Here is a 15,050-nt window from a genome sequence, read left to right as displayed (position 1 = left end):
CCCCGGCGGGGCCTGCCCCCCCCCCCCCCCACCGCGCTCCCCATCCGTCTGTCTGTCCCCAGGCTCAGGGCGGGGGGCTCGGAGGGGGCGCTCCCCCCGCTGCGGGACCCCCAAATCCTCCTCCCGGCTCGCTCTGCCCCCCGCTAACCCCGCGCGGTCCCCCCCCCATAGTGCAATGTCCCCACGGGGACAGGGGGGGCACGGGCACGGGGCCACCCTTCTGGAGGTCCAGCAGCTCCTCGGGGGCTCGACGCCTTCGTTTTCGGGTTCCCGCGGCTCTGTTTGCTCCGAGGGGAGAGGGCTGGGAACCGGGGGGGGGGGGCGATGAAATAAAAAGGGGGTGAAACTCAACCGGGGCTCACCGCTACCGGGCCTCGGAAACATAGAGAAGGCGCGGAGAAGGGAGAAAACGGCCCCAAAAAAATGAAAAATCACTCCTGGAGGGGGGGGGAGACCTGACATGGAAAGGCGGGGAGGGCGGCCCCCCCCTCACCCAGGGACACGGTGAGTGCAGGCGGGGGTCCGGCACCACGCACAGAACGGGGCCACGAGGCACACGGGAGGCGAACACGGTTGGGCCACGTGTGGGGCGGGAGGGGGGCACGGACACCAAGGCGCGGGGTCTGGGGGGGTCCCGAGCCCCCCGCCGGAGCCGGGCAGAGGGGGCGGGGGCCGGGGAAAGTCGGTCACAAAGTGCTGATGGCAGGAGGCTGGGGGCGGGGAGGGGGGATAGGGGGGCTCGGGGAGGGCGCCCGGGCTCGGGGAGGGCACCCGGGCATGGGGGGCCCCCCCTTGGCCCCCTTCCCTTAGGGGATCTGAAAGACGTTGAGTTTGCTGGTGTTTTTGAGCGTCTGTCGGCGGTTGCAGAACCACACGCGGACGACTTCGCGGTCGTAGTTGAGCTCCTTGGCGATCTCGGTGATCTCCTGGCCGGTGGGCAGCGCGTTCTTCTCGAAGTGGGCGTTGAGCGCCTCGATGGCCTGCGGCGTGAAGGACGTGCGGCGCTTGCGCTTCTTGGAGGGCTCCCCCCCCACGAACTCCATCAGGTTCTGCTGCCCCTCCTGGTTGCGCAGCTCGGCCTCGCTCAGCCACTTCTCCAGCACCGGCTTCAGCTTCTGGGCGCTCTTGGGGGTGATGTCCAGCTTCTCGAACCTGCGGGGACAGAGCAGGAGGCGTTGTGGGGGCAGGGCTGCTGCCTCGTCCCGACCTCCCTCCTCTCCTCCTCCTCCTCCTGGATCGCTGCCCCCACCCCGCGGCACCCCCGGTCCTGTGCCGGTACCTGCAGATGGCCGACTGGCTGTAGGCAGGGCCCTCGGTGGCCGTCAGGGCCTGGCCCACCTGGGTCTGCGTCAGGCCGAGGGACAGGCGCCGGATCTTGAAGTTCTTGGCGAACTCCCGGATCTCCTCCAGGTTGATGCCGTCCTCCTCCACGCCGCTGTTGGGGGCCTGGGGCTCTGCGAGCGGAGGGGTGGCATCAAAGGCGGCCGGCGGTGACCCCCCCGGGGGATCCTCTCCCCCAGTAGGGAAGCCCAAATCCCAGTACCCCCCCCCACGAGGGACTCACTGGCCACCAGCTGGCTGACGGTGGGCGTCTCGGAGCAGGTGATGGGGACGGGTGCCGAGGCCGCCTTCGCCGCCGGCGCAGGGTTGGCGATGACCACGGCCGGCTGCGGGAGAGCTGGGGCCGGCTGGATGGGCTGCACCTGGGGGGGCAGCGAGGGTCAGCAGCGGGGCTGGCACCCCGATCCGTGTCCCCAATCCGGCACCGTGCTCCCAGTCTGGCACCGTGTCCCCAATCCAGCACCGTGTCCTCAGTCCGGCACCGTGTCCCCAATCTGGCACCGTGTCCCCAGTCCGGCACCGTGTCCCCAGTCCGGCACCGTGTCCCCAATTTGGCACCGTGTCCCCAATCTGGCACCGTGTCCCAGTGGCCGGCCAGCCACCCAGTACAGAGCCACCCAGTTCTGTGCTGGGACGCCCCAGTTCCGTACTGGCAGCCCACCACGTGCAGGGGGAAGGAGAAGTAGGTAGAAGAAGGGCTCGCGGCGCAGCCCCAGCTCACCTCGCTCTTGGTGGGGGGCTCGGGGGGGCCGCTTTTCTTGATGGCGGCCGCTTGGATGGTGCCGCTGGCCAGCGTGGCGATCACCTGGCCCTGGGCATTGAGCAGCAGCTGCGGCGTCACCGCCTGCTCCTGCAGGCTCGGGGCCGGCACCGGGCTGGCGGCCGCGATGCCGGGGGGGTTCACCACCCACGGCAGGGTCCCGATCACCTGCGTGAGGGAGGAGAGCGGGGGCTGCGGGGGGGGCACGTCCTTCCAGCGCCCCTCCCAGAGCCGCTGTAAGGGTGGGGGGCACCTTGGGGACGCCCCCTCCCCATCCCCGGCGGTACCTGGCCCTGGGCGTTGGTGAGGATCTGCCCCGTGATGCCCGGCACGCTGGAGATGGTGTTGGCGATCACGGGGGCGGCCGCCAGGGAGCTGAGGAGCTGTGTTTGCCCCCCCAGGGAGGCGGCGCTGATCTGCGGAGAACCGAAAGGCAGGGGTTAGGGACGGGGGCTCGGGGCTGCTCGTCCCCCCCCTCATCGGGCCACCGCTAATCCCGGGGTCACCGCGTCCCCCCCCGTGGCAGGGCGGCCCCCGCCTCGCTGCCGTGATGGGAAGCGGTTGCTCCCAGTCCTTTACCCGAGGGTTTTTTTCCCCAAGCCACTCGGGGGCTGCCCATGAGGCCGCCGGAGGGGGACGAGCATCCAACGGGGATGGGGAAACTGAGGCCGGGGTCTGGTGCCGGGAAAGGGGAGCGGGCGCGGGCCTGGGGCTGCCCAGCTCCTTACTATGCCGGGGTTAAAGGCAAATCCCGCGGGCTGCACTGCTGCGAGCTGGGGCTGCGGCTCAAGCGGCTTCGCCACGGGCGGCGTGGGCGCTGCAGCGGGCTGCGGCAGGATGGGGGGCTGGCTGGGCACGGCGGGCGCCGGGGGGAACACGCTCTGAGGCTGCAGGGGGGGCCGGGGCTGCACCGCGGCCGGCAGCGGCTGGGCAGGCTGCACTGGGGCCGGAATCACCGTGTTGAGGACGGCGGCGACTGCAAAGAGACAGAGAGAGCGTGAGCCGGGGGGAGCAGGGGACAGTGGGGACGGCGGGGAGGCTCCAGGATGGGACCCGAGGCTCGCTGGGTCCCCGGTCTGCCCCCCACCCAAAGGGAACCGCATCGCCCGGGTGCTCCTCGCACGGCCCAGAGGAGAGGAGGCGATGCCCCGCTGCAGACGGGCACAGACCCTGCCCGGGCACCGCAGAGCCCCCACGGCGCTGCCCCTTGGGGAGGGTCACAGCCCTGGGGACCTGCACCCGCTGCAGTGGTGTGACACGGCCACAGCCCCAAAGCTGCCCCGGACCCCAGACCCCCAGCACTGTCCCTGTAGCCTCATCTCCCCTCCCCCCCACAACCTCTGCCTTCCTCCCCCTCACCGTCTCCTTCCTCCCTCCCTCTCGCCGCCCCTCTCCGACGCTCCCAGCACCTTTCGGCCTCGGGGGGGTCGCCACAAACCCTGCTTCTTCCAGCGCCCGCGATTAAACACCGTTTCAGACCCCTCCTGGAGAGGACGGCCTCGGGTCGGCAACAAGCCGGGGAGGACCAGGCGTGCAATTAAGGATGCTGCAAAGCAGAAGAGCAGCGGTTACCTTGCAGATTGGCTATAGGTGGTTTGAAAATTCCCCCTGTAGGAGAAGCAGCCGTCAGTCCGGGAAGGGCAGCGACCGTTGCTGTAGGAAATGTCCACACAGCCAGCCCCTGCTGACCTGCCACTTGACCTGCAATACTGATGGGGATAAGAAGAGGTTGAGTAACTGTCCCTGCTGGAACCATTACTCCTGTCACAACTGTTGCTAAGTTTTCCTGAGTCAAGACCTGCAAAAGCAAACAAGATTTAAAAAAGAACAAAAATCAACGCCACTGCAGACAGCATCAGCGAGGCAAGAGCGAGCAAAGGGGCGCGCAGCTGGCCCGGGGTCCCTCCCATCTCAGCAGCTGGGTTCCCAGCTCCGCGGAGCCCCCCCCCACGACCCCCCCGAGGGGGGGAGATGCCCCCCATATCCCCCCCCCCCCAGACCACCACCACCACCACGGCCGTGGCTCTGGCAGCACCTCGGGCGGCGTGGTCCGGGAGGCAGCTCCTGCGCCCCGTGCCAGCAGCCGCCGTCGCTGCCCCGGGTGCCCACCACCAACGGGTGCCCCCCCCCCCCAAGTCCCATCCCTGGGTTCCTTCCCCTTCCCCCCGGGGTCCCCTGCAAGCTGCCGTGCTCCCCCTGCCCCTCCAGCCCCCCCCCAGTGCCCCAGCCCCGTCCATGCCCCCCCCGGGGTAGTTACCTGCGGGGCAGCCAGCGGGGCCAAGGGCTGCGGCTGCTGGCTGGCGGCGTGGCCGAAGGTGCCGCTGGGGGGGCCGCTGCTGGGGGATGCTCCGGCTGCCGGCTTGGTTTTGCCTTGGGGGGGCAGAGGAGAGGGTTCGAGAGGCGCTGGGATAAGGGGGGGACCCAAATCACAGCCACAACGCCCCCCCGGGGATGAGCGGCCCTCCCAGGGCTGTCCCTGTCCCCCCCCCGGGGATGGTGCTGGGGCAGCACCGGAGCAGCAGCCCCCCCATGGGATTTGGGGGGGTCGTCGCCTTGGTTATGGGATGCAGGAAAAGGGAGTTTGGGGCTTATTACGGGGCAGGGACCCAAGAAGGGGGAAGGAAGGGGTTAGGAGATCTGGGGGAGTGCACAATGCGCCTGTTCCCCCCCCCCCAGCCCAAATCAGCAGCGGCTGCAGCGGTGCCAGCACCCGACGGGGGCACCCTGGGGCGGTGGAAGTTTTGTAACTACACAAAAACAGTTCCCAGAAAATGGAGGCAATTCACTGCGCGGCTGAAATCTTGCATTCTCCTGCTAAAGCTGTTTCAGTTAATTTGCATTTTCCAACCCAAATGCACAGGAGATGGTAAGATTTCTAAGCTATCATTAACATCCAGGTAAGAGGAAACCTCGTTCCTAATCCTTATTTATTACTTTTGAAAGACCTGTTTATTTTTTGAGCAACCTCCTGTATTTATTCTGCACAACTTCTAATAAGGGCAGCCCTTGGGTACAAAATCCTCATAATCCTCTTCTATTTTTGTAAAAAGAAAGACACCGTTTTCCTGTCTTCTCCTTCGTCAGAAAAAAAAAAAAACTTTTACCAAATAAATACTTTTCTCATCTACGAGCCAGGCATTTCTCAGATTTGGGTCGCTGCCCAGAAATAGCTACAGGTCCACGAAGGTTTTTTTTTTTTAGCAAAATTGCCGCGGTTCTAAGACAAGGTCTGAGCGTTGCTCTGGGTGCAGGATCCTCCCCTCTCGCAGCTGCCGGAGGGGGAATTATTTTGCTGAACCCTAATGGAGCTCGGCACGGGGATGCTCTGGAGTGAGGGATGGGAGCTGCTCGTCCCACTGAGCGCCCCGGAGCCCAGCCTGCCTGCAGGGCTGGCCGGAGCGGGGCAGGAGAACATCTCACCGGCCGCCTCCGTGCTGCTCGAGGTCTCGGTGCTGGGGGGCACCTCCTCTCTGCCCGGGTCGCCGCTCCCTCGCGGGGAGCCCCGTGCGCCCTCCCCGGGTGGCATCTCCGAAGGTTTCCTGTCCTCCTCGGCTGGCGGCGGGGCGTCCACGCCGACCTCCAGCACGCGGATCGTCTCGTGGCTGGACATGACAATGACCTGCAGAGGTGTCCCCAAACACCCATCAGCTCCAGGGGCTGGCCCCCGGCTGCTGGGCTCCCCCCGTCCCATGGGGCTGGGGCTGGGCGAGCCCCCGGTACCCCACCTCCTGCACGGGAACGTGGGGAGCCCAGAGCAGTTTTGCTCCTGTGGCTGGAATTTTGCTCCTGCAGCTGCAGTTTTGCTCCTCTGGATGCAAAAGCAACCGAGAGCAGCTCCCAGGGCTGCGGGGAGCCGAGGCGTGGAGCAGTTTTCCTGCAGCTGCTGCCCCCCCCCACCTTGCCCTGTGTGCCCCTACCTGCTCGTTGACCGTCAGCGGGGCCTCCTGGGTCTGCACGGCTTCGGGGTCCATGGTGTCCCCGGGGAGGCGGGAGAGGGCAGGGGGAGGCGGCTCACACCTTCCTCATGCTGCAAGCGAGGGACACCGCAGTTTGTCCCCGAGCCACCGGGCACCGCGGGGCCACGCGCTGGGAGCCGAACGTGCCTGGAGGAGAACGTTCCAGGAGGCTGCGGAAGAGTCGGTGTCCCCCCCCCAGGAGGGGCTGGGGCTGTGGGGCTAGCCCAGTTTGTTTGGTGAGGGTCAAAACGCACAGCGGGGGCCAAGCCTCTTCCCCTCTCCTCTCCCACCGTGCTTGGGGAGATGAGGGTTAGGGTTAGGGTTAGGGTTAGGGTTAGGGTTAGGGTTAGGGTTAGGGTTAGGGTTAGGGTCATTAGGGTTAGGGCTAGGGTTAGGGTTAGGGCTAGGGTTAGGGCTAGGGTTAGGGTCATTAGGGTTAGGGTTAGGGTTAGGGTCATTAGGGTTAGGGTTAGGGTTAGGGTTAGGGTTAGATCCGTTTTAGGGTTAGGGTTAGGGTTAGATCCGTTTTAGGGTTAGGGTTAGGGTCATTAGGGTTAGGGTTAGGGCTAGGGTTAGGGCTAGGGTTAGGGTCATTAGGGTTAGGGTTAGGGTTAGGGTTAGGGCTAGGGTTAGGGTTAGGGTTAGGGTTAGGGTTAGGGTTAGGGTTAGGGTTAGGGTTAGGGTTAGGGTTAGGGTTAGGGCTAGGGTTAGGGTTAGGGTTAGGGTTAGGGTTAGGGTTAGGGTTAGGGTTAGGGTTAGGGTTAGGGTTAGGGCTAGGGCTAGGGTTAGGGTTAGGGTCATTAGGTTTAGGGTTAGGGTTAGGGTCATTAGGTTTAGGGTTAGGAATAGGGTTAGGGTTAGGGCTAGGGTTAGGGTTAGGGTTAGGGTTAGGGTTAGGGTTAGGGTTAGGGTTAGGGTTAGGGTTAGGGTTCCTGCATCCCCTTTCAAAAACCCTCAAAAAGCAGCTGTGAACCCACGGCTGCTTGGGCACGGAGCGGGTTTCCAGGGGTCTCGGTGACACCCCCGGCTCTCCCAAGCCCCCAGTGCCGAACATCAGCAGCAGGAGCCATGACCTGCTCCATCCCAAGGGGACCTGGGGCGCTGTGGTGCTTCGGCTGATGTTTTTGGGGATGAGATGAGTCGCTGCCGATGGCAGGGGCTCGGCACACCTGTTGGCAGGCGGCTCCTCCTCCCCCAGCGCCCCTCATTATCCCGTTTGGTCACGTAGTGTCCCCTCGCCGCCTTACAGGAGCATAATTGCCTTTATAAGAGGCTTATGAATTTTTTATTAGGAATGTCTCTGGGACGCATTTAACCAGCCGGCCTGGATGACATTCAAAATTACTTGATGCATGTGCGAAGGTGTCCTTGTTTGTGGAGCTGCGCAGGTGCCTGGGGCGTGTTTATCCTGGTGGGAGCAGCCAGACCCCAGCTCAACCTGCCCAAAATGCCCCAAAACGCTGGGTCCTGCAGCTCCCTCTGCCCTCTGATCCTGCCTCTGCCCTGCGTCCTGAGCTGGGGCCAGCATCTGCAGTTCCTAAACATCACTTGGATCCCGTCACTCCAAGGGTGCCCAAATGGAATTAGGAGCCAAATTCTCATTTGAAACTCACCAGGGGCCGAGCATCTCGCTCCCTGAGGCTTTTCAGCCACTGCTCATCATTTATTGTCGGCAGCCAAACGATGCCGGGGGGCCCAGCACAGCACCAGGACGGGGTTCGGCAGCCGCCTGCCCCTGCCATGGTCCTGCCGGGCTCATCCCAAAACCTCACCCAGGGCTGGGGGGCTGCAGAGCTTCAGCCCCATGGCCGGATTTGGGGGGGGCATCCCCACACCCGGTGACTGCTCCCCGGTACCCACTGCGAATTTTTAAACCTGGCCCGAGCTTCAGAGCACACAAACACCTTGGGATGCCAGCGCACGGTTTAATTAACAATTTATTCCGGTGCAACGGAGAGCAGAGCGAGGGACGAGCTAGCGGCTTACGCAGGCAGCTGGCGTAATTAAAAGTTAATGAGCTCCCCGGCAGCCAGAGCTGGGCGAGTGGTGAGGAAGCCGGAGCAGGGGATGCTTGTGCTGCCTGTGAGGGGCAGGTGGGGAGGAAAGCTCTTGGACCCGAGGTGCGAAGGGTCCTGCTCCGTGCAGGGCGAGAGGGGGAAGGAAAACTCGCAGCGGGTGGGCAGGCGCTGGTCGGGGGGCTCTGCCCTGCCTGCTGCTGGACTCCCCCCTCCGGCTGCAGTCTGGGTGCTGCATATCGCGATATGTCGCGATGTGTCCCCTGGCACCCAGGAGCTGGGGAAGGTTCTCGGTCCCATCCCGTCCCCTCCCCGCCTGGGATGTCACCGTGTCCCCGGGGGGGCACCGGGGCTGCCTTTAGGAAGGGGACGCCGGCGCTCACTCACGGTTTGCTCGGGGTGCAGTCAGGCTCCTGGAGGGGCTCGGGGCCGGTCCTCGGGTTCACGCAGTGCTGTGGGGAGAGAGAAAGCAGGGCTGGAGGGGAGGGGGGGGCTGAGCCCTGGGACAAGGAGCCCCGAGCCCAAGAAGCGAAGTGTCCCCAGCACCGTCCCCAGCACGCGCAGCAGCTAAAAGCTAAGACACGAATTCGCCTCCCTCGGGGACTTGGGGGGTCGCGACGCAGGGACCCCCCCGCAAGCACCAGGGCTCGTTTCCACCCATCCAAGCCCCCAGCCCCACGAGGGGAGGCGATGCCGGGACCCTCTCCAGCCCCTGGGTTTCTCCCAGCACGGCCGGAGCAGCGAGAGGCTGCGGAGGGCATCGCGCCCGCGCCAGCCACCGCCTCGATCGCCGCGAGGGGCTTCGATCCGCTCAGGCTTGCCCCGCGGGGGAAGACTCAAATAACGCAGAGAGAAGAGGAGAGAGAGATATTTTTTTTTTTTTCCTCGGTGCTGTGCAAAGAGACCAATTAGTGCGCTAGACGATTAAACAGACATTTCATCATGTCAGGCTCGGCGCGCTTTGGCGGCGCTTTGGGTTTGGGAGCGGGCTGCTTCTCCTCCAGCAGCCCTTCTGCAGGTCGGCACTACCATTTCATTTTCCTTCTTCACACATTTTTCGCAATTAATGGGACAAATAATTTGTCCAGATGGTGGTGTTAAGTGCACGCAGCAAGAAGACAGCCATTTCGCAACAGATGGCGACAAGGAAATGAAATGCACAAAATAATAATAATATTTAAAAAAAAAAAAAAGGAGGGGGGTAAAAAAGGAGAGGATAATTTAAGATGCTCTGAGTCTCACTGTGAATATAATTGCCATGTTAATTACAAGCGTTGATGAGTCAGAAACGTGGCCACTCGGATCCCAAGTGGGCAGAAATCTAAGTTTGAACAAACTTGCCACAGGTGAGGAACCCTCAGAGCTTAATTAGGGCCGGTCCGGACAGAAGACATTTTGGACACGGTTCCAGCTCGCTAATTACTCGCTGTCATCACCCCAGATTAATTCCTCTGGACGCCCATTCCTGCCCCAGGCTCGGGACTTTCCAAGCTCCCTGGCGGGGGAAAGGCCCTGCCACAGGTGGGCGAGCCCCAAAACCGCGGTAACACCGATCCCCCCCCAGCTGGGCCTTTCACACTCGCACCCCAACGTGGCCGGGGCAGGACCCAGCGCGCCTTTTTCCCCTTTCTTGACCCTTTCTTGAAGTTCATGGCCCCTGAGACGTGTCAGTGCGGGGCTGACCCGCTGTTCAATCGTGGGTGATCGCAGTGCGCCCGCCGGCCTTTGCAAAGGGGAAATCCGGCCCCTGAAACCTCTTTGGTTTGCACAGCACGGCCGTTGGGGTTTTCTCTTTGAACCCCAGAGGCTCAGCCCCGCAGCATCTCGCTGCCGGACCTGAACGCGGCTCCTTAACGCAACCTGGCCGGGCAAAGAGGCTTACGGGACCCGGAGCCCCAGGAGATGAGCCTCTAATTCCTTCGGCTGTGCTTAAAAACACGTGCCCTAATCAAAATCTGTCCACTAAGCAGCGACAGGATGCAAATCTGATTTCTGCCCCATAATTTTGGCGCCGCAGGGACTCCGGGCCAGCCCGCTGGCATCGCTCGGTCGTGGTGAAACGGCCCCTGGGCGCACAGGGCTCCAGCCACCGGCACATCCCTTTGCGTTCCCAGGTTGCTGAGCTGATTTCACCCCAAAATCAGGCCCCAGACCCCAGCGTGGCACAGCACGAGGACCCCGGCTCCTGGCGCAGGACTGCAAAACGCTGCTGTCCCGTTACAGGAGCAGCTCCTCGGTCCCCGGTCCAAGCCCTGCCGGGCTGGCAGCAGCAGGGAGCGAGGTTTTACAGCCAGCTGTAAATTCCTGGAGATTGGGGCTCTGAGGGAAAGCTGGCGTCAGCCGTAACTGGAAGACGGCGAAGGCTTCAGGACAGAGGCTGCTTCTGCTGGGAGGGCTTTGGAGCAGCTTCCCGGTGCTCCTGGTTACTCATCCATGGCTTGAGTCAAGCTCGTTCCTGGAAAAACCCATGCCAGGGCTTGGGCCGGCCAAATCTTGAAGACGAGTCCGGGAAAAGGCATCGACGAGCCCAAGGGGAGCCCTGCCAAGGCGAGCGGAAAGACGCAGGGGCTGCCTGGAGCCAGCGAGAGCCACTTTGAGCGAAGCGAGCGGGGCTGAGCCGAGCTTGGCTGCGTGCCCACAGGCACCATGGCAGGAGCGAGCGTGGGGAGGGGTCTGCGTGGCTGAAACGGAGCCCCCGGCACGTCCCAGCCTGCAGCCCCTCGCCCCGGGGCTGCGTTTTGGCGTGCAGACACCTGCGTGGGACGGGGCACCAAAGGGAGCCCGGTGCTGGCACCGCGCACTGCGGGACCCCAGCCCAAGCACAACCTCGCAGGGGAAAGACCCCAAATCAGTCGAGCAGAGCTTCCTGCCAGCTTGGGGGTTTAACTCCATTATTCGCAAAATCCTCTTTGTGCCGTTGAAAATGAAGATTTTTCTGCTGGCTGCGTTGTGCTTTTACCCTTTCCGGCCACTATTGCCCTAAAACGCCCCCGGGAAGGTGCGGGGCAGCCCCGAGCCCTGCGCCCACCTCCGCCACCGACAGCTCGCACGACCTTGGTTGCATCACTTCACCTCCCATCACTTCCACCCCCATGGGGCTTGGGGGTCAAAAACCCGTCCTGACCCCAAATAAAACCTCGGAGGACGATGGGGATCCCCCGTTCCCCCGGCACTGGGAGCAGCCGCGCGGTGACTTCCCAGGGACCCGCTGGTCTCCCCGGAGAGCCGGGAGAAGGATTTTTATTCCCGCTGCGCCGCCGCCGCCGGGGAGGCGAGGGATGAAGTTCACCTCCCAAGGTCATGCCAGAGGAGGGTGGCAAAACCAGGAGCAGATTTCCCGTCCCCCGAGCCGCTGCATTCGAAGCTCCCATCTGGCTCCCCCCAAAAATAGCGCCCGCAGCATCCATTGCCCGGGGCTGCCAACGCCAGAGGCACCCTGGGGGGGCCCAGGATGTCTCGGAGGGACGGCACAGTGGGTCTGGGGGGGGACAGGACCCCCCCGCACACACACACAAAAAAAATAACACTATGGTCCTGTGGAATGTAATGGGGGGGGGGCAGTGCTCTGCCCCTCCGTGGGGTGGGGGGGGGCTAAAAGGGGGTTCCTGGGTGAAGATGGAGCCCGTGACGGCGGCACGGGATGGGGAGGGGGGCGAGGAGGGAGGCAGCCCCCCCATCCCCGGCTCCTCCAGCTGGGGCTCTGCGGCACCATGGAAAGTGCCCCCCCCAAAAAAAAACAAAAAAACAAAAAAAAATACAAGTGGGGGTCTCAGAGCAGCAGCACGAGCTGTCCCCCCCCCCAAGGGGCGAGATGTCCCCGGGGCAGGGACCCCCCCGCAGGGACACGCGGCCCCCTCCACTTTGCCGCACGCTGTGCCCAGCCCCACACTATGCCCCCCCCCCCCCGAATGTCCTTGCCCCCCCCCAGCTGTACTCTCCATCCTTCCCCGAGGTGCAGCATCCCCCTCGTGTCCCCCCCCCCAAGGGCTCTGCTCGCCCCCCCCCGGAGCCCCCGGGCTCCCAAATCCCTTCCGAGCACCTGCACCCCCCCGGACCCCTCACCCCGAGCTGGGGGGGGCCCTTCCCCTCCCACCCGGGGAGGGGGCTCCCTTTGCCCTGCACCTCCAGCACCCCAACACCGCCCCCCCCCCCCCGCAGCACCCTTCACCCCCCGATTTATTCCTGCTGCCCCCCCAGCCCCCACCTCCCTCACCCCCAAATTATTACCGTGTCCCCCCCCCAACCCCGCTACGATCACATTTTCCCCGCTGGGTGCGGGAGGGGGGGGGCACGGGGGTCCCGGCGCTTGGGGTGCCCCCCCCACCCTCCCCATTCCCCCCCCTTTTCCCCTCGGTGCCCCCCACTTTCCCCGGTGCCCCCCCCCTCCCCTCTTTCCACCGCCTCTCCCCGTTTTCCCCTCTCCCCCCCCCCGTTCCCCCCCCCCGGCCCGAACTCACCCGGGCTCTCTTTATCATAAATATATAAATTATGCTAATTACGGCATTGCATATTCACCGCGCCGGGGCCCCGCCGCCCCCCGCCCCGGCCCCGGCCCCGGTCCCGGCCCCGGCCCCGCACTCACCGGCGGCTCCGCGCGGCCCCGCTCCCGCTCCGCTGCCGGCGAGAATTAAAAATTCATCGCGGCGGCGGCGGCGGCACAAAGGGGAGGGAGGCGGCGAGCGGGGCCCGGAGGCTGGAAGAGGAGGGGGGGGGGGGAAAGGAAAAAAAAAATATAAATAAATAAAAAATAAAATTAAGGGGGGACGGCCCCGGCCCGGAGCAACCCGAGGAGGGAGGTGGTGGTGGTTTTTTGGGGGGGAAAAAGGGAGGTTGGGGTGGGTTTTGGGGGGTTTTTGGTGTTATTTTTTTTTTTTCGTTTTTTTTCTTTTTTCCTTTCCCTCGGTGGGATTTTTTAGCTGCTGCGTCATGAACATAATTTATGCGCAGGCCTTTGCCGCATCCCCGGGCTGCCACGCTGCTCGCCGCCGCCGGGGGCGCACGGAGCCCCCCCCCCCCTCAGCCCCGAGACCCCCAAAGTCAGGGCTCCCCCAAACCAGAGCCCCCCAAGTCCACCGCACCGCAGCCCCTCAAACCTTGAGACCCCTAAGTGCCATAACCCCCCCCCAAACCCCCACCTCCAGACTCCTCCAAAACCACCGACCCCTAAAACCCCAAATTCCCCCTGAACCCCAATCCCAGCCTCTCCAACCCCATTAAATCCCCACCTCTCCCCAAAACCAGAGCCCCCCGACCCCACTCCCAGCAGCAACCCCCACGCTTTGGGGTCACCCTTTGCAACCCCCCAGCAGCCGTGTCCCCCTGCAGAGCCGGGGAGCCCCCCACTCTGCGCCACCCCTCAATCCCTCTGGCTCCGAGCCGGCTCATCGTCACCCTAATTCGGCATTTGATCACCAGAAATTAATTGTCACATTAACGCGCAGCTCCCGGGGGCAGCACAAACAGGGTGCCCCCCGTCAGCCACTTCCCTTTTGGGGGCTGCGTCTCGGGATAAAACCCCGGGGCCAAACCCTTTACGGGGCTCGAGGGCTTTGCCCCAAAACCACCCCAAAAAGCCTCGCCGAGGCTGCGAGGAGGGAGCTGGAGGCCCGGGGAAGCCCCAGTAATAATTCAAGAGGCTCCATGTTCGCGGCATAGCATTAGCCTCAGATCCAGCCTCCCGCTGGAATATGCAGGAGGCTGAGCTCGGAGCCACGCTCGGCTCTCGCAGCCTCCCCTCCCTGGGGCTGGGGGGTGTCGGGGGGCTTCGGGGCACCCGCTCGGAGCCTTGGGAGGGGGCTGTGGGGGGGAAGTTTTGTCCTAGGGGGCAAAAGCGAGGATGCTGCTGGCTGCTCGCGCCCACCGGCCACGGAGCGCGGGGGTACGGGGTATGGGGTCAGTGCCAGCGCCCTGTGCTGGGGTCACTGCTGGATTTCTGCCCGCTGGGGACCGGGAACAAGGACACCGGAGGCTCTGGGATCCTACCGGCAGGTTTCAGCTCTGCTCACAGCTGTGCAGAGCCGTGCAATGTGCCCCAAAACTGTGCCGCTCCCCGGGCCCCTCCGCCAGCTCGGGGGGACCCAGGCTTGGGGGGCACCGGGGGAAGGAGCGAGGAAAGGCACACAAAAGGAACTCAGGTGCAGTGTGAACCCTGTCACCACGCAATTAAAAGAAGGAGGAAAACTATTCCTGTAATTGCAAAGCTCGTTAGGAGCACAGGTGCAATTCTGTGGCTTTTCAAGCCAACTTGCGGACCAATTACAGCCTGGTTGGAACCATCAGAAGGGAAGGCAGCGAAGTGCATTCTCCTGCCTGTTGTGTCTTTTACAATTTTTTAAATTGCGACTTTCTTCTTACCTCCCAGCAGGAAAAAAGGAGGAAAACAAAGACAAAATCTCCAACTTAGCAACTCAGTTATTGGTGCCGCTTAAAAACGAGCACGGCTTGACAAGGCTGAATTATTTTTCTTTCACATCTATGTTAGCTGGAAGAATTACACCTTCCGTCTGGCCTTGCAGAAAAAAACAGTGGGCTGGTTTATATTTTTCTCTTGTAATACGGCTTTTTCAGTCCATCGTAAGATTTCATAACTTTTTTTTTTTTTTTCCAAAATGCACTTCTGATGAATGCAAAAAAAAAAAAAAAAAAAAAAAAAAAGTATTTGAAGTTTGTATTAGGTTGTTGTTTAAAAAAAAAAAAAACAAGTGTAAATGCCACGGGCGGTTCTTCCCAGCCTAAAATCCTGCCCCTCGTCCCTTCCTGGGTGTACAGGAAGGTTTCCTGAATTACTGCAACCTACCCTCGGCGAGCCTCATCTCGCAACACACCGTGGCAATGTTTTGTGCTGGTTAACACCAAACTGGAGGAGCCCAGGGGGCACGGGGGCTCACGCTCACATTCAACAGGAATTAAACAGCTCCGTGCCCGGCCGAGGCAGTGCCCACAAATGCTGCCAACGGGCAGCCGGCACCGGCCACATTT

General features: G+C 63.0%; 1 protein-coding gene across 4 annotated transcripts; it reads right to left on the bottom strand.

Moving 5' to 3' along the window:
• Positions 1-50: 50 nt before the first annotated feature.
• Positions 51-12,803, bottom strand: POU6F1 (POU class 6 homeobox 1). 4 transcript variants are annotated; one of them, XM_027445454.3, is made up of 13 exons: positions 12,655-12,802; positions 8,460-8,524; positions 6,019-6,128; positions 5,522-5,720; positions 4,359-4,471; positions 3,674-3,810; positions 3,461-3,585; positions 2,830-3,077; positions 2,389-2,517; positions 2,063-2,269; positions 1,565-1,703; positions 1,280-1,454; positions 671-1,152 (listed from the first exon to the last, which is right to left on the bottom strand). In XM_027445454.3, the coding sequence occupies exons 3-13, from the start codon at positions 6,070-6,072 to the stop codon at positions 807-809; spliced, it is 1,872 nt and encodes a 623-aa protein (XP_027301255.2). In that variant the 5' UTR covers positions 6,073-6,128; positions 8,460-8,524; positions 12,655-12,802; the 3' UTR covers positions 671-806. The 4 variants fall into 4 exon arrangements, with proteins under 4 accessions (XP_038027530.1, XP_038027531.1, XP_027301255.2 ...); XM_027445456.3 differs by lacking the exon at positions 3,461-3,585 and having other exon boundaries at positions 3,674-3,899; XM_038171602.2 differs by lacking the exons at positions 2,830-3,077; positions 3,461-3,585 and having other exon boundaries at positions 51-1,152; positions 3,674-3,899; positions 12,655-12,803.
• Positions 12,804-15,050: the final 2,247 nt, after the last annotated feature.

Source organism: Anas platyrhynchos, chromosome 34, assembly GCF_047663525.1.
Source record: "Anas platyrhynchos isolate ZD024472 breed Pekin duck chromosome 34, IASCAAS_PekinDuck_T2T, whole genome shotgun sequence".
Classification (NCBI taxonomy): Eukaryota; Metazoa; Chordata; class Aves; order Anseriformes; family Anatidae; genus Anas; species Anas platyrhynchos.
Note: the sequence above shows the minus strand (reverse complement) of the source record. Positions and strands in the feature narration are given on the sequence as shown.